An 18,891-nucleotide genomic window follows, 5' to 3' on the forward strand; every position below is an offset into this window, starting at 1 on the left:
AGGCTCTCATCACCGTCTCTAATTAACACACTTTGCCTTGGGATGGGACCTCCCAGCGCTGCCTCAGACGTCCCGACACGGCGTGCCTTAGCGAGAACTAAAGCACTGGGGTCCGGACAGTGAAGCCCCCGCAGAGGGGGTCGAGTGATGCTGGGGGTCCCTGGCCCGGGGAGCCCCCGGGGGTGCGAGGGCCGCCGGCCGCGCTCGGACTACAGCTCCCGGCGTGCCCCGCGCGGCGGGGCGGCGGGGCGGTGCGGAGCCGCTTCCGGGTTGGCCAGCGCGGTGTGTTTACTTCCGGCCGCGCCAGTGCGCGAGTGTCAGCCCGGGGGGGGGCACCCGGCGGCCGCCCCGCCCGCGGCCGGGGAGGGACCGACCGACCGACGGAGCGACCGGAGCAGGGACCGACGGACACAGCGGCCGAGGGAGGAGCCCCGAGCGCGCAGCGGCCCCGGCCCCCATGAGCGGGCGGTGAGCGGCGAGTCGGCGGCCGCGGGAGCTTCCCGGCGCGGCGGGACCCAGCCATGGACTGGCTCATGGGGTGAGTGGGGCCCCCTCTCTGTCCCTCCCTCCGGAGCTCTCCCGGCCCGGCCATGGCGGCCCCGCTGCCGGCAGCCCGAGCCCCGCGTGCGGCGCAAATGACTAATCAGTTCCTGCCGGCGGGAACGGGAGCGCGGCTGCAGCTCAGCCCCGGGCGTCCCTGGGTGCAGCCGCGGGCGCCCGCGGCGACGACGGGGCGCACAGGAGCCCTTGTCTGGTCCCGAGCGGTGGCTCTCTAAAAAGTAACTTTTCCTTCCCTTTTGGGGTGCAGGCAGGCTAGGTGTGGCAACTCTCTGTGCTTCCCACCCATACAGTGTGGGGCTAATCCCCCTGCGACAGAACATGTAAACCGAAAGGCGTGCCAAGGTTTAAATGGCTTTCTGGGGGGAGGAAGAAGAGACCTCGGCAGAGATTAACGCCAAATCGGAGCCACGCCAGGGGGCTTGGATAGCCTGGGATTAATAGTGCTAATTACAGAGAGACAGAAGGTAGAGAGCTGTTTGCTGCAGGTTTTAGGTCTGGAAGCCTCAGTGCAGGAGAGGGAGATGCAGTTGATGGGAGCGACCTGAGACCCTACCAGTATCCCAAGCAACATTTTCTCGGTTATTTCTTGCATGAATTGTGCGGGCGACCTACACTCAGGTGAACTGTGAATAATTATGCTTCTAAATCGCATGAGCACTTGGTTTATGCTCCAGCAAAACTAGCGCTGCTGTGATAACTTGCTACCCTTAGTTTGTTCTTCACAGCAGTTTGGTCCAGTTCCTGAACATGGTCTTTGCCATCTAGGTTGCCTCCTTTTCTAACACTAATGTCCTTAGAACACAAGGTAAACTATTTTGTCGCTGTTGCTGGATGTGGTGTATTTAGAAAGGTCATTCGCGTGCGTGTTGCCTTTTGTCTGCAGCTGATCTCTTTGGTGGTGAGAGTGCACTTGTTACTTGCCTTCACACGGGTCGTGTCCGACTCTGGAACCAGCTGTCAATACAAAGTTTTACTGTGAGTCTGACTCCTCACTCACTCTGATGGAGGGAATGCTGAATATCTGTGGGGTGGACACCGATGGCTGGCTATTCCTCCAGCAGGCTGAGCAGCAGAAGCGCAGTATTTGTGGCATGTGAAGGGGTCTGGGTGCCATGTACTGCAGACCTTGTGTCTTGTAAGTCTGAGGGCGGCACTCTGTTGTTACATGGTGTCAATGAAAATAGAAATGACGAGCTTGTTTTGATGTGTTTTGTAGCACCCACAAAGCACAGGTGGTCTGTTACACTGACTTTGTAAAAGTAAAAGCCGGAGTGTCAAAGAGTGTTACTGTAATTACAAAAAAAGGTCAGATCCAGAACTTATGCAAGATACTAGTATGACTCAAAATGCCCCACTACCACAGCTGTACTTATTCTGTGCAAATTGTATTGTAAAACAGAAAGGAATCAAGGTTTGTTTTAGCCAAACTCTTAGTATATTAGAATGATGGTTTTCTTGTGAAAAATATTTTGGGCTTCTTGAAGTTGCTGCAAAAAAATTGGCATTTGTTCTGTACTTTTTTACCCAGGGTGGGTGGATCCGTCCATGTGTAGAAAAGACTTGCCTGTTTTCTCCATTGTAATGGGAATGGATCCTGAGTCATTTGTGCATTACTTGCTTGTTCTCAGCTATTTCCTGATACGTTTCTCTCGTGACCAAATCCAGTATTGTCCCACTGATGCTCTTAGTGTTTTCTCCTTTAAAACGTTGTTAGTTCTATTTGTGCACATTTTGGGGAGGATGGTTGTATGTGATTATGGCAGGGAGGGGGAAGCACTGATATTTTGAAGTGGGAAAGGCTAGGAATCCTGAGGGACCCTTTCTTATTTCTGGCCAAGTTATGCCTGCTGTTAGCAACTGTCTTTGTAAACGGAAACATCCTTCCTGCTGCTTGACAAAGAAGCTGAGGACGTTTGTCTGCCCAGGCAGAAGTTTGGGTAATGCCACTCGCTCAACCTTTCTTTCAGTGGGAACTTCAGATGTTTGGGTCTCTGGTGTGAGGAGGGCAGGGCTGAAGAAAAGCCTGCAGAATAGTAGGAAAACAGGTCTCTCCCAGTATCACATTAGTTGGCGTCGATGCCTCTGGCAAGCAAAATGTATTGGTCTGCTTCTTGGTGGTGTTTCTCTTTCCCGAGTCAGTGTTGTCACTAATAAAACCACTGTGATCATTCTTGTTCCTGACTGCTTTGGTAAAGTAGTGGTTTGCAATTTCAGCTTTCCATGCACTTTCCCCAACCCTTGCAGAGGGTCTTGTATGTCTCCTCATCTGTTGTGCTTTCTTAACCTTTTGGTGTGAGAAACACCTCTGTGTTTTAACTTTGTGTTACTGAGAAATGATCCTTTGAGTGCAAGCGAGTTAAATTAGGCAGCAGTAACAGTTGCTCCTGTTCTAGATCTCGACCCTTCGAGCTGGTGTCGCATTTATCTGATAGACATAGTATAGAGCGAGATCTGCTTTATTCCTTCCTGGTCCTCCCCTTCTCTTGTGGTCCCTTGCAAAGGGGGGGAAGGGTAAGTTCTAATTGTACCACTAAGAGCGGCAGCCCAAGTGTCTCTGATCGCCTCAGAGTACTTAATATACAAGAAAACGGAAGCTGAAGCTTACAAACAATAGTGAATTTATTACAGATTAACAAACAGCTACAGGCTTATGTGGTCACACAGCAAAACTTCTCTGGGTGCTGCCTGCTGTTCAGTCAAGTGCTTCAAAATCCAGTCAAGTCCTAAGGAAGAAAGCTGAAAAGAATGAGCTGCTGGCATGGTACGGTGCTTAGTTTAGCACCAAAGTAAAGCCAGAGTATTTTCTGTGATTGATTAGTGTATTTTGCCCTTCCACTGAATGCAGCATTAATACTGATGCTGGTGAAACGCTATGGTTTCTTCTGTGCCTTCTCTCAAAAAAAAAAAAAAAAGACCATTTTGATCTCATTTGTTTTACATAGCATGCATTTTAAGCGCAATTTTGACTAGAGATCAGTGTTGCTTAATTGCTTTGCTCAACAACGTTTGCCAGAGATCCATATTACCCGCTTTGGAAGAGATTCCAAACTTTTGTGTTGCAAATAGCATTGATCTGCTCTTGAAGTTCAAAGTACCAACAAAGGCAGGCATTGTGCCTTCATTTATGAAATGTGGTGTTTTTAAGCTTGCTTTAAAATTTCATAATTGGATGGGAGTAAAACGTATTAATGGTGCTAATAAATCTGACATGGTGTCAATTATTTTTCATCTTCAGCAGTGCTGTCTGATGCTGTAATGCATTTTTTCATAAGAGAGGAGGGTTGTATATTGTAGTGGTTTTGGTAAACTGTTATGTAATAAGGAAAGAGAGAAACTAGTATTTTACAAATTATTACCTGTTAAACACAATCATAATTTGAGCTTCATCTGTACGATAAACTTTGTAGTTTAGTAGGTTAATAGACTATACTGATTGAAGCTGAGAGAGCTGCTTACATTGATTTGACAAAGATTCACAGCTCCTTCTCTCAGGCTTTATTAGAGTATAAAGTGTAATAAAGAGTGAGAGGCTGTCTGCAAGAGAGATTTCTTCTCCATTTAAGTTTTAGATCTTGTTATCCATGCAGTCACACCATCCCTTTTAGATCTTGTTGTCCATACAGTCATACCATCCCCTGCTCAGTTATTTGTTCTTCCATATGTTGCCCTAGTGACTTGAAAAGAGGGCCTAAAAATGATTGAAGGCTATGCTTTTCTCATATTCCACATGTTCTTCTTTGAGGATGGTTAGAGAAAAGCAATGGCCTAGGAAGATAAGGAAAATACAAATAGCAGAAGAAGTAAACTTCTGGTCAGGACATTTGTGCACAGATTATTTCTGTCTCCTCAGGTGGTCTGTGGTCTGCAAGACATAGCAAGTGGCTACAGCTGTAAACTGAATAATGCCTAATTGAAAGTAATAGCCCTCACACTTGCAGATTTTACTTTGTAATGTTGGTTAATCCATTGTAAACACCACATATATGTGCTGCATTGCATAGTCTTCATCTCATCAAGATAGGTAGTTGGAAAGTATGTTGTAGTGAGATAACACAGTAATTATGCAAATTCAGTCTTTTTGAGTATGTGCTATAGTGGTGTTTTTTAAAAAACAGTGCAGGAGAACTTCTCAAGGTCAGCACACTGCTAGATTTGTTTGGTAGAGGAGACTTGTATGTCATGCATTTATTTTATTCCGCTATAACTGTCAGGGACTTAAATTTAAGCTGGCAGTTGTTTCATTTGTTTTGGATATAGGATTTTGCCATGTTATCCCTGCAGTAATTCTGAAGGCTAGAAGGAAAGTAACACATACTGTTACTTTCGTTGTCTTCCATTGCACATTTGTGGAAGGATCTTTAAGAAATGTCCTCATAAGGCCTTAAGACACTGTCCAGTTCAAGACAGGCTATGGTGAAATAGGAATAGCATTGTCATGCAGAAAAGTCCTAACCTTGAGCCAGAACAGCTGAGGACTAGATGTGAAAAAAGCACACCAGTGTTCGAGTTCTGAGTCAGTACAGATCCATTATGCTGTTTGTCACCTGTTAGACTAAACCTTTATTGCTTTTGAACAGGTGCACTATCATAGGATATCTCGAATTGGAAGGGAGCCATGAGGATCACCATTAACTGTAAGGAGTGCATCTTGTAGTGGGAGCAATGAGAAATCATGCAGCAAGCTTAGCTGTCAGTTTGGCTGGTGCATAATACAGCTGAACCTGCTTTTACCTAGCAGACCTTTTATATAAAAAGTAGGTAATGATTTTCATTCTGGGTACCATTCAAAACTTCCTAATTATAGCAAATATTTCTATTAAAAGGAAGAAGGGAATAACACTGCAAGTTCTTCAGCTGCTGTAGCTGTAGGGAATGCTTTCCCCTTTCTTCCCTTTAGTCATCTCCTGTGAAGAAATTCTCTTGCCTTTATAAGGCAGTCTTCCCTCTACAAACTGCTGCAACCTCTCACCTTTCACAGCTCGCATGGTGTGTATCTTTGTTCTGTTTTTGAACTGACCTCACAACAGGTGTTTCCCTTGCATTCCATTCCCTGCAGATTCTTTGCCTCACATGCCATTTTCCCTACTTTGAGGGAAAAGAAAATAACTCAGAACCAGTAAACCAGACATGTATGGTCCCATTGGGCAGGAAAAATTCACGTGGTCCTTATTTGCTTCTATTTGTAGATGTAACATTACCTATGGGGTCCCAGGTTGCTGTCCCCAGATAAATCTAGGTCTGTCTGTGAGCCACTGGCACTCCATTCACTGCTTACAGATGAGACTTCAATATTACTTCAAAACCTTAGCAGACACGAGCAGTACCTCTGCTAAACCAGAGCTTAACTGTGAAACAACTACGTAACACTGTCTGCAGGTAAAATTAGATCTCCATTAAATATTAACTTGTAATATTCATTAGTATAGTAGTGGAAATGTGCTGTTGCTTTGAAATGTGAGTTTCAAGGGCTATTAGAGTTGTAGAAAAGGAGTCATGACTGTAAGAGAGCAATTTAGATTTTTCAGGTGTGTTGTTGCCTTACATCTCCCTGCTTCTGAAAGTGCTTGGTTATATTACTGAGATGGTCACTGCTAAGGTTCTTCTTTTGTAGTGCAAAACAGATAGCAAATAACTGCAGAGCCTTGCTCCCTGAAGTGTCCTGGTATAGTTAATTATTGATTTCTTGGAGAAAATGCCAAAGAAATCCTGCATTTTAAAACCTTTGTTACTTTAGCAAGCCACAGAATTTATCAGTTACTTTGCTGAGTACGGTGCATGTGTTAATACTGGTTTTGTCTTACTAGAGTGCTCTTTTTCCAACATGTTGAGGGACAAGAAGAGTAGGTAATTTTCAAGGTCCCTAAAATAAAATGAACTATTACTTTGCCTAGAAAAGGAGTTGAATATTCTTTAAGTTTAGCAATACTCCTTCCTTGCATGTCTCTGCATGTTACCCTCTCCTCCTTTGCAGTAGCATCAGGATTCAGGAAGACCAGTAGGTTAAGATGCTCATCTGAAGGAAAACAAATCTTTTTTTTTTTTTTTATTCTGCCTTATTTCCTCTGCTCAGGTTAGTTTTCAGCTAAATGAGTTCCTGCAAGCCTGTTTGTGTAGCTACATGAATAATGTTGATAGCACTATGGTGTTTGTGAGAACACAAAGCTTAGGGAACACTTACTTTGGTGGCAGCAAGGACTTAAATCAACTGAACGTAATCATGTAGTAATGTGATTATTAGTGGTAATTACTCTGAAAATAATTAGTGATCTATCTTCTGGTGATGTGTCCTGCTTGAATGTTGAGAAGAACTGTAGAATGTCTGAAAATAGGAGATGCCATGACTAGGCTGGTATCCTGGAGCAGGCAGTGGCATGAGAGCACTGTCACAGTTGCTGTCCCACAGTGTTACATTCACTTTATGGTTAAACTGTAAATATACTCATCGTGAACTGCATATTTATAAATAACCCAGACTTTACAATTGTCTGTAAATCACGTTTCATCTACCTGAGAGAAGTGCTGGCTGTGTCATGGTGTGAATGTGAAGGTAGGTGTTATTTTGGGTGCCTGGCTGAATCCAGCAGTCTGATTCAAGAGAGCGTTCAGGAAGCTTGGTTCATGCATGATGGCCTACATAACTTTGCCATATTTCACTGGCACTTTCCATCTGTTACATCTGCTGGATGTGGGCCCAGAGAAAGCATACTTGAAAGAGTAAAATTAATAAGAGACTGCAATTTTTAGATAGCTGTGCGTACAAGTTTGAACTTGGTGTTGTCAGATCTGCTTATTCTGCCATCACTGATGACCTAGCAAACAGCTTTAATGTGTGTTTCTGCTAGTGGAATACTACTGAAGTGATCTTGTCCATCGTATTCTCCCCATGTTTAGCCTTTTACAATTGGTGATAAGGTTGTGAAGCTTGCTTGCTAGGTTCTGTTTTTCAAAATCCTTCTTAGCAATTTTTCCACTCATCTTACTCTGCAATTACAAAAAAAAAAAAAAAAAATTAAGCTGTCCTTAACTGTACATAAAATGAATAAATCTGATTATTTAAATTTATTTTTGCAATCGTGTTGTTTAGAGTAGTACTGGAAAGTGTTACATCAAGTGGGACGACTTGAGGAAGAGCTGTTGCTTCATGGCCTTGTTCTGGCACTTCAAACAGTTGCAGTCTAGGAGCTTCCCTGTTCCTGAGACAGTGTGCAGTAGTTCTAAATAATTTAATTTTGCTGCTAGAATGATGAATATAATTAAATACCTGAAGAGCAATGTGATAATTTTAGCATTTGAAAGGGAAAAAACAGCAGTTTTCTCAAAAGTTAGTTTCCTTTTATCCTGCCAGCCAAGAGAAACTGGTCAAGGTGCAAGTTTTTCACACAACCTGCAAACCTCTGTTCCTGACTGTGGAAAAAGAGCATTGAACACACATATACACGCACACAAAAATAACCCCCAAACCAGAATTTAGATACAATTTTCTGAAGAATGTCACAGATTAAACTGGAATCAAGACAGGAATGACTGTCACAGATCAAATTCCTTCTTACTCTGAACACTGAAAGTAAAGCCATTAAGCCAGAATGTAAGCATGCAGAAAACTGCATCCCTAAATGATCCCGGTATGGTAACTCAAGCTCGTCAGAATAGATCTGCATGCTTTTTAATTTCTTTTCCCCTTCTTTTCCACTGCTTAGGTGATAAAGGTGGTCCCTGAATATTTTTATCGTCAGTGTTCACTGACTGGATCGCTGTTGTCCCTTTTCTACTCTGAAATGTCTAAATACTTGGGACTTTTATCTGAGAACTCTCCTAGTATTTATACATAATGAACAGAAGTTGTGTGAAACAGGTTGCATAGAGGTGATCTTGAGCCTTATTGTTTTTTTCCTGACTGCTTCAGTTCATAAACTTCAGTCTAGAATTTCCTAATTTGGTGAACATGTTTCTTTTACATGGTGCTTCATAAACCAGCATGGAGTTGCTCAGGAGAGGCTTTGTTCCTTCTTTACAAGTTATGCAAAACTGGATGGAGATGTTTTTTAAGAGGAGGTGTCTACTTTGCGGATGGGCTCAGGTTACAGGATTAACTCAGTGGTTTCAGGTTTGTCAGGTAAATGATAAATAGCTTTTTTTCTTCAGTCAATCTTCTCTCTGATGATATCCAGGTGTTGCTGGAACTCCAATCTGTACAACCTTCCTGATTGTCATGTCTACTAGAGTGTTAGTGTCTGGCTATTTTCCATCAGATATAAAAGGAACCAAATTTGTAGTGAGGGCTAATAACTTTTATTAGACTGACAAAAGTACTTGGTAAAGAAAGAAAAAGCTTCTGGGCATGCTTGTATCTCTAGTTTATGTTAATAAACTGTCTTGAACAAAAGCATGTTAATAGTACAGTTCCAGGCCAGCTGGAGAAATCTCACCTGCTGGTTTAGCAGGGGACTTATACCTTTTTAAGGAGCTGACCAGCCTACATTCAAAAAGCCGTATTTGGGCTTGCTATTTAAGGTTATCTGAATATCTTCTAGTAAGGGAAAGAGGTTAGAAATGGAAGTACTTGCAGATTCTGTTCTAGGGTATTCAAATCCTCTGATGGCTCTAATTTTTTTCCAGTCTTGTCTTACTTTGTTCTGTGAGCCAACTTTTCTTGGTTTCCTTGTAATTTCCGATTGGGGTGCCTGTGCTAACCTGCAGTTCTGATGTTCTTATGGTCTTGTCTGTACCTCAGCTTTTTTTTTTTTTTGTTCAATTCTAGCCTTAATCTTGCAAGGCAGAGGGTCTGTTGGCCACCCCTCTGCTGCTTGACTTGTTGGGCATTAAGGAGTAATGTTTCTTTTGCACCATATTCCTGGATGGGCATGTAACAGCAGTTGTTCCTACTGTGTCCCTTCTTCACTTGATTGTTGTGGTGCCATTGGTGATGAGCAATTTTTGAAGACTAAAATGAAATCTCAGGGGTTTTTTTGATGTATTTATGAATGTTTCTTGTTAGGCATATGATAGGCTTTTAGCATGTGGTCTGGTGTAGCACAGGTTTTAGCTTTGAGTTATGGGTGCTATTCAAAATGCTGAATTGGGTGATTTGCATTCTTATAACCCCAGAGTGTCTGTACTGAGGTTGTCTCCCTTGCCCCACCCTGATGAATATGAAGGTACTGGCCTGAGTCACTTGAGCTTGTTGAGGCTTGAGCAAGTGGAGTAAAGTGCTATGAAAACTCATCTAAGAAAGGGGAGATTGTGGGTTCATGCTTGTAATGCACTAGCATTTCGGTATTTAACTGCAAGTTTGTAGGTAATGTGGTTGGTTTGCCTTTTAAGGGGGGGCTTTCTGTTTTCACACAGTACTGTAGTAAGCTGGTGGTTTTTGTTTTGTTTTTTTGTGTTTATAAGTATTTTTCCAGGCTTGTTTTAGACAGGATGTACACAGTCATCCACTAAAATGTAGGCAGTTGTTACTTCATGTGGTACAACTTTTTAAGTGGGCAAGGTATTATTTACATGTTCACAGGCTTGTATTCTCTCATTATTGTTAACAGAATCAATGTTTCTGTTTAAATCAAGTTCTTCTTGGTTTTAGGTAGAGTGAAAACTTACTCTCACTGTTTGACTCCTTGGGAGTACGGGCAAGGAGGCAGCTTGTTAATTGAAGAAGTATTTTCTGCAGTTCATGAAGCACATGCAGTATAATCCACTATATTGCAGGAGAAAATCACTTGCTGGGTTTTTTTGTTTGGTTTATTTGTTTGCTTTTTCTCCTCATAATCCATTCTATAATTAAACAAGAAATATTCTTACCTAGTAGATCTATTGAATTTCCATGTTTAAACATTTTATTCTGAAACATGGGGGGGCGTTATTATAAAATAAAAAAGCTGGCAAGAATTTCTTGAGAAGGAAGTAACTTTATTATAAAGCCAGACAAATTTAAACACATTGGTTGTACTTGTTTAGATGTGTCATCCACCCACAGTATTTCTGAGCCAAGCTGAAAATGTAAAATAAAAGGGTGTTAAATATTTTGGTGGGCATCACGATTTAAGCTAATGTGGAAGTTGCTTAACTTCTGAAGGACACCTTCCATGAAGGTCTTGATGTGTTTTAAAAGATGTAATTCAAATTCACTCCTTTGTTTTCTTGAGTGTAAAAGCACTCTTCCAATGACAAAAAGTAGAAAAAAAAATTTAAAAATTTGGAAAACAAACCTTTCATGAGAGATGTCACCAGGCTGATAGTCCCCCATGCTAAAAACAGCCTTGGTGTCTGAGTAAGCAGATAGGTTTTGAGCAAGGAGGAAGCAAATATAGGAATAAGGATGGTGTTTATACATGTAATAAAACTTTACTAGCACAGACATCATCATTTCCTGTCTGGGTTTAATAAAGGAATGATAATTATTTTCCATTATTACTAAGACCTTGATATTTTTATAAAAAACTGCATATAATAGTGTCTTATGTGCAATCACTGTTGGTAATTGAACCATAGCTGTCAAAACAAATGCCCAAAGAACTTGGATCTGGGGAATTCCAGTACGTGCCTGACGTAAAAGAGTAATTTATTGTTCATCCAGATAAATGTCTGTGGCCTGGTTTGTCCCGTGTTTCTATTTAGCAAGTAGAGGCCTGCAGCAGGCTATCAGGTAGTACAGGACATTGTGTTTCTGTCTGTGGGGACTTCTCACTTGCCTGTGGCTGCAGAAATTATTGCCTGTCCTTCAATCCCTGGCCAATAGTTCTTGTCTCGTGGCTTGTATGTAATATTTTCTTCTGCTTGTGGACCTAGCACAGTTTTATAAGAAGGTGTGCATGAGTTTATTTGGATCTATGACTTTACAGGCAAAAGATCTAGTCCCAGATACACCAAAAATCAGTGTATGCACTTCGATGGTATCACAAGTTAGGCCAGAAGGTAGTGCTGAGCAGTCCCAAGGGCTAAGGCAGAGAAACACTGGTGATGATGTGAGGTGAGAACTTGAGGGGACCAACTACCAGGTCAGTGCACCCTTTGTGGACTACACAGAACCCGAGTGGGAAAGACCCTCTGCTTTCTGGAGGGCTTGATTTGCTGGTGTGATGGAAATTGAAAGGTGATTAGGCCGAAATGTGCAGCTTTGTGCAAAATTTTGTCCTCTGCTGTTACCTCTGAAGCTAGAGTTTAGTAATCGTTCCATGTTTTTTGCTCGTACTGTGTCCATCAATTGCTGTAGAGGCTGGGCTGGACATAGTCAAGCTATGGAATAGTGGAGAAGGTCAAAGGCTGTTGTGATAGGGGAGCCGGACTACAAGTGCAAACGAAATCCACCCAGAACTTTTTGTTCCTAGCAAAGTGAAATAGGAAGGATGTACTTGTTTTTTTCCCCCTATTCCTCTTAATTCTGCAATTCACTAACCTTAAGGTTTTTTAAAATGGCACAAAGTTCTAGTAGTGCTACACAGGGGAAGTTCATTAAAACTGTTTGGTACTGCTGACCAAACAATGGAGTAGATTGGTCAGTATTCATTAAAATAAGAGAAATAATACATCCTAGCTTTGGTATGTTTTTGGATGAAAAATAATGCATTGTTACTAAAGGGTGTTGCAAATACGAAGTTTCTCAAAGAGTCTATGTAAAATCAGCTGTCTCCTTATCCTTTTGCTGGTATATGCCCAAGTGTATGGACTTGTAACGTGTAAAAATAAAAAAAGGCAGGACCCAACAGCTGTGGGAATAACTAATGGAAACTGGATCCATGTTCCCACTGAAAGTAATAATGTTCCTGCTTACAGGAACTCTCCCCATGACTTGTTTCCCTAAGATCCCTGGAGAATAGTGGTGTGGGTGGAGTGCACAGGACATGAAGTAAAAATACTGTGTGATAAACCTGTCTAAAAAGGAATCTACTCTCCAAGGGAGACAATGGTTATCATATAGCCATGGGCTACTCATTAACTCGTGGTTCCTAAAACAAATATTATTCTATAGTGACAGCTAGCTACTAACATGAAACTGTTACTTTTTAATTTTTTTTTTTTTTTGCACCATTTTTTTGGAGTCTAGTAGTAAAATGGCAATGTGAGTTTCACAGCAGGTGCTCAGACCTCCAAAGAAAGAATGAATTCTCCAGTATGCTCTTGTTACAAAATTAAACCCAGAAGACCTTCAGGTTAACTGGGTTTCAGTAAAAACTTTTTCTGCTTCATCGTGTGGAAAAGTAACACCAAGTTCAAAAATGAGGGGGAGAATAAGGCAAAAGTGGGTTTAAAAACAATTTACTTGCCAGCATACTTTGACAATAAAGAACAATTTTGGTGTATTGGATAACACTAGAAGGCTGGAATAATAATAAATAGGAAGAATTTTTGTATACAGCCTGTAGCTGAGCTGAGGATTTAAACTGTATGATTCACTAAGGTAAATAATACAGTTCTGTAAAGATTAACCACATTAGCAAAAGTACTAGCTAGGATAATGCTGGTTTTCAGTCCACGTATCAAAGCTGAGCAGTCAGTTGGGAAGAAATTTCTCTTGGGATATGGTTTTGGGCAATTAGCTGCGTTTCCAGAGATTTATGGAGTCTTCTGAATCGTTATGGTGTTGGCTATTATCAGAGTGGAGTACTGGTCTTGGTGGGCTGTTGTGTTGCATTACGATAGTTCTGAGATGCAGAGGTAGATATTCAGAACATATTTGCTTAACAGCACAGTAAAGCCTAATCTTTTGTTTGCAAATACCTCCCCTTTTTATGTACAGGAAGTTGAAATGCTCCACAAAAATCTGAGTGCTAGAGAGGGACAAGAATGTAACTCCCTTCTAAAATACTTCTTGTAACGCTCATTTCCAATATCTGTTTCTTCTTACAAAGGTACTAAATGTACTGGTGTTTGAGTTTGGAAAAAACCAGGTGTTTGAGTTTGGAAAACTTTAAGTAGTCATGGAATGTCTTTCCTCATGATTTTTAAGTCATAGACTAGTTGTACCTTTTCACCTCCAAGATGTCTGACAGGAAGATTAAGAAATTGATATTTCTTTTTCATTGTTTTAAGTTAATACCTTTTTGACTGTGGTCAAATTTTTTGGATTTATTATTCATGAAGTCAGCTGTCTTGTTAGCATATTTCATTCTTGTGTTTGTTTAGGGGCCCTCAATTATGGTACATGGTTCTGAAGGATGATGTAAGTCACTCTTTTTCTGGTATTTGCTGTTTCCCATTGTTGAAATGTCACCTTTGGGACTGTGACTGTTATTTGATGAATGTTAATCTTTCTAGTAACTTCTAATGATCTTGATAATGCAATGATAATGAGAGATGATGGAAATGATTATTGGGGGAGAAGATTTGAAGTTCTATGGACTTAGAGGTATTCCAGGATATTAATACTGAAACATGGTGGTGTTCTTGCTTTTATTTCTAGTTTTCTAGAGGCAAAAATATGCCACCTTTTCTCTTTCTTCCCCAGAAGGAGCTAAGAATTAAGGTAGAGTCTGTTCTAACATCATCAAGTATAGAATATAAATTTGGAAATGAGACCACTGGGTTGGTATGAGTTGTATTACTGATCTCCTGTTGTTTCTCTAATCTGTACTTGCTTGTTTTTCTTATGATAGGTCTTTTCCAAAGACGAATATCTATTTGGGTTGGGGATGTGTTTTCAGAGAAGCCAGATGGTACATTGGCCTTGGTGGTGTTGAATCTGCAGTGCTTCCTGAACAGTTTAAATACTTGAAACTTGCTTATTCCTCTTGGTTATTCTGATCTTAAGCTTTTAAAATTTATATAAACTTCTGTCACAGTCTGAAGAATTGTTTTCAGTCTGGTAATTTTTAGTAATTAAAATAATGCAGTAAAATAGTTTAAGCAGAGTTCGCTGATTATAATCCTTCAGTAGGAGTTACTTTAGCATCTGGAAATTGGAAATTAAAAGATGATTGGTTGAAGGTGCTTTCCCTAAATGTAATTGCCATTTAAAATTATGTAAATGCCAAGTTGAAATTTCTTCAGAAAGAATGCTTAGGGTGAGGATCTGTGATAAAGAGAATAATGATTGGGGTTTTTTTTGTCTCATTAGGTGGGTGCTTTCCCTGTTGATGGGGTTTTGTTGGTGTTGTGTGTGCACAAGAGAGATCTCAGTATGTGTTCGAAATACACTTTGTATTTCTCAGTTCTATGATTATTCTCTGGCACTAGCTTAATAAGCCTAGCTTTATTTATGTAGTATAAATGGAGAAAAATCTTGATCAGGAGGCATAAATACTAAGTATGTGGAAGAAGAAAAAATGATTCTGCTGGGTACTGCAAGGAGTAATGTATAACCAAGCCAGTTCAAGCAGCTGATCAGTTGAATACTACCTGGGATTTGTTGGTATCATGCTGAGAATAAATCAGGTTTGTGTAGTGAATGGAAACGACCTTCTTACGTTCCTTGGAACTTTTTGCACTTTAGGCTTATGAAAACCTACTGCTCTTCCATGGCTTCCTTCTTTAGTAGGTTTTAAATCAAATCGTTACAAAAATATTGTGTACAGGTTAATTGTGCATGTAGATTTCTCAAGAATTTGCATTGGTAACTTGGTTCAAAAGATAACTAAAGTATGTATTGCAGTGTCCAACATTTGAGTCTTGTACCTCTGCACTTCCTGGTGAGATTCTGTTTTCTTCAAAATACAGTAGAACTTGACTCATTCAGGTATTGAATTCTCCAGAATATCTTGGGGAAGATTAAGTCCTGTCTCACCTAAAGGATGCCAAGGGAGCGATGGAGGCTGTAGCAGCTCTTATGAGCCTTTATCATGAAAAGGTGTGCAGATAAGTGCTGTCTCCTTTGTCCTCTTTTCTCTAGAAGGTATAGCTTTTACCAAAACAAACCTGTGAAGAAGTTGCTGATTAATTCTTTGGATAATTGTGAAAGTAGTTCACATCTGGGAGTGGAAGGAAAACAAAAGAAAGTTAAACACGCAATTCCTGCTTCTTCACATGCACTGTGGCAACAACATTTGTGACCTCCCTGACAGCCTTCAGTATGTTGCACCTTGTCCAAAGAAAAGCTGTCTGGATTTTTAGCATGGCTGTGCCAAAGCAGGAGGTTCACTCTCTACGGGGGAGAACTATTGCATTCTATTGCTCTTTTCTCCTTCCAGTAAGTTTACTGAGGACAGCATTTCTCTTACTACACCTTGCAATAATAATAAACAGAGCTGACATATGCACGAACTAGGAATGTTTCTGAAGACTGATTATCTTTTAAAAGCCCCCAGGTAATGTTTACTGGTATTTTATGTTGATCCATGTTAGACTACAGTTGTGACTGTTCTCAGTGTTTTGGGTGCTGCTGTAAATAAATTTGTGTTCAAAAAATTTGAATGATTGTCAGTATGTCCCAGTATCCTCTCCTTGCTTTAATTTTCACTTCTGTGCCTCGGAGGGAGATATTTTTACCCAGTATCTGACAAGTGAATACAAATTTCTTCGGTCTGTGTCACTGCCATAGTGTTTTTTTTGGTCATAGCTTGATATTATGAGAACAAAAGAAAGCTGGGGACCCTGGTGAGAATGTTAGAGAGGGATTAACAGAGCCTTGTAGCTATGGAGTTAAGCTGGGCTTCTGTTTTCACTGCCAGTGACATCTTGATTTATGCATACTGGGGATGTTTTTAAACACAGAAGCAATAGGAAACAAGACAGTTTGCTTCTAGCTTGTGCTTCCTGCAGGGCTGCTTGGCTTTGCCTTCCAGTTAGACAAGAGTATTCGGAGCATAATCTTGTTGTTCCATCCTCTTGTTGCTGTTTGTTTGTTTGCCGGTTATGCAAAGCTCTCGGCTTGAATCTCTTCTCCCCTTGCCCAAATATTCCTTGAAGATGTAAGTTGGGAATGTGCATACAAAAAAAAAAATCCCTTGTGCACATCCTGTTTTCCAATAGTGTTACTTCCTTCAGTGTGGCGCTCCTACTGAGAATAGGACTCCAAAGATATCTTGTGTGTCTGACCAAGGTGGTGACCGCTAAGGAGAGAAGTGCCCAAAACGGTGTAAGAGATGAGCAAGGCCATTTTAACAAATGGATGGACTTGTCGTTTTTTGAGTAGCATTTTGTATACTACAGATATCTAAGTAGTCTAAATTGTGGTGCAGAATTCGGATTTTCGTTGTTGTGTTTTTGTTCGTTTTTCGCAGGGTTCACAGTAAGGAAAAGGTAGTCAGTCTGGTAGCAGTTTGAATACTCACGCTGTCATTGTGGAGCAGTGTACCCGCAGATGAACTCACACAAACACTGAAAGCAGCAGTCTGGAACAGGAAAATAAACTTCTCCATTTACTTATTTCAAAGGTGCAGATTGCTGAGGTAAGCAAGCCTGCAAAGTTGAGATGGATTAGCCGTAAAGTAAGCCTTAACTACTGTGAAAACAAACCTTCTTCCATTGCCAAGCACTTCTGAGTGGCCTGTTGCTTGTCACTTGCTAAAAGGTGACATAATTTGCAATTCTAATAGTGTGACACCGTTTTCCTGCCGTGCTGAAATACTTCTCAGGATTTCAGCATTTATGAATATATTTCTAGTGAGCATAATTTTGCTTATGGGTTTAATCTAAAAGCAGAGTGATTGATGGAATTTTATTTTTATTACAAAAGCAGGAGCTTTTAGACTGTATCAAAGGAGTTTTACTAGAAAGTTGATGGATTTTAACCTCTAGGCCTGTCTCAGTGGTCTTTGGTATTAAATTGCTAATACAAGGTACTGATTAGGATCTTCCCATTCAATGAAATCGTATTGCTTCCTCTTTTGTAGGCTTCTGTGAAACAACCTCTTAAGCTAATGTAGTTACAGTGCTGATATATAGTAAAATATGCCTTCATCTTTGTAAAAAAGCATGAGTGTAGAAGCTTCCCTGGTCCTTTAAGTGCTCTAAAACAATAAGACTAATTTTTGCTACAGAGATTTTAACCATAATGCTGTAGTATTGGTTTTATCAGTAAGTCCTTGCATGGTGTTTGTCACCCATTTTTAATACCGTACCTAGAATTTGTATTGTACCACACAGAAACTGTGTTATCTCTTGTCTTTTTGAGCTATGATAAAATATAGATGGTATTTTTTTATTTTAGCAGTGTTTGAGGCCAAGCATAATGAAGTGGGAAATTCATAGTATGTAGGTTTCTAATTTTTTTTCCCTATTAGAGTTCTCTTCCAATTCTCCTATTGTGAGACTATTTCACATCATTATACAGAAGAAATGGTTCTAATGTTTGTTTTGTCGTATAACGAATCAATTTTGGTTTGGAAAGTTCTTCTCCCTAATTCCTATCTTTAAAGTCTTTGTTATGATTCTAATTAGTAGGTATTAGCATATGTATCAAAATGCAGAATATGCAAGTACTATTTGGAAAATTAAATGCTAGGTTTAGCTCATCATTCTGTATCACTGAAATTTATTTTGAACAAAACATTAGTACACTGAAGTATGAAAAGTATAAAATTATAGCATAAAATCAACATCAATAAAAATCTGTCTTGTGTACATGGCTTTTCCCTCTCTTAGTATCCATGCAGCTGGGCAGAAAAAGAGCCATCTAACAAATGTGTTGCTGCTCTTCATGGCTGAGACTGGAAGAGGTAAATGTGGAATTCTCAATGTGGAGATGAAAATGTAGAAACATTAAATTGCTTTTAGAGTATTGAGAAGCCGGAAATGGGGTGGGTCACTTGGAGGAGGAGGATAATTTTCCTCACCAGACAAAACAAGCATGTATTTGTTTTGCCACTCACAAGAATGGGCCATCCAGCATAAATGTTGGTACCCACCACCATGCCTGTAATAGCCACAGCCATGGGCTGGAAGAGCCTCAGCCCGGGAGCTCTGGCTACACCAGAGTTGTGCCCAATCACTTCTACTGTGATCCTTCCTCTGTTTTTAAAATCTTCTCTTCTGGAAAAGGTGAGAAGAGAGGTGAAAAGTGCTGTAGAACTTCCTAATTTTTTCAGGTTTGGCATAAATATCTCATTAGGTATCTTGTTCTGCTCACTACACATTACTTAATGTTTTAATACAAATGCTTTGCTTTCTCTCCTCTGGAGAGAAAGCAACTGAAACAACTGAAGCTGAAGCAACAGGTGAAGAATATGTGAAGGCAACCTTGAAGATTTTCCGTGGAACTGAACTTTTAAGTATAGTTTTACAACTGTACTTGGGGGAGCAGGTCTTTATAAAAAGCACCACAGTATCCTACAACAAAAATCTTGCTATTGCACAAAGACTGTGTAATTTATGCCATAGTTCCCTGAGCACTTTGGGACTGCTGAGAGAAGTGCCCTCCTCTCACTGCTGGAGCTGTTTATTCCTCTCTTTGCCTGCTCA

At 40.6% G+C, this 18,891-nt stretch overlaps 1 protein-coding gene across 1 annotated transcript in view; it reads left to right on the forward strand.

The window, feature by feature from the left end:
* Nucleotides 1-304: 304 nt before the first annotated feature.
* MOB2 (MOB kinase activator 2) overlaps nt 305-18,891 on the forward strand; it is a 109,889-nt gene continuing 91,302 nt past the window's right edge. Inside the window, exon 1 of the mRNA XM_069016981.1 lies at nt 305-538. Coding sequence (XP_068873082.1) covers nt 522-538 — 17 coding nt within the window. The 5' untranslated portion in view covers nt 305-521. The remainder of the gene's footprint in view (nt 539-18,891) is intronic.

This window comes from Aphelocoma coerulescens, chromosome 5, assembly GCF_041296385.1.
Source record: "Aphelocoma coerulescens isolate FSJ_1873_10779 chromosome 5, UR_Acoe_1.0, whole genome shotgun sequence".
Classification (NCBI taxonomy): domain Eukaryota; kingdom Metazoa; phylum Chordata; class Aves; order Passeriformes; family Corvidae; genus Aphelocoma; species Aphelocoma coerulescens.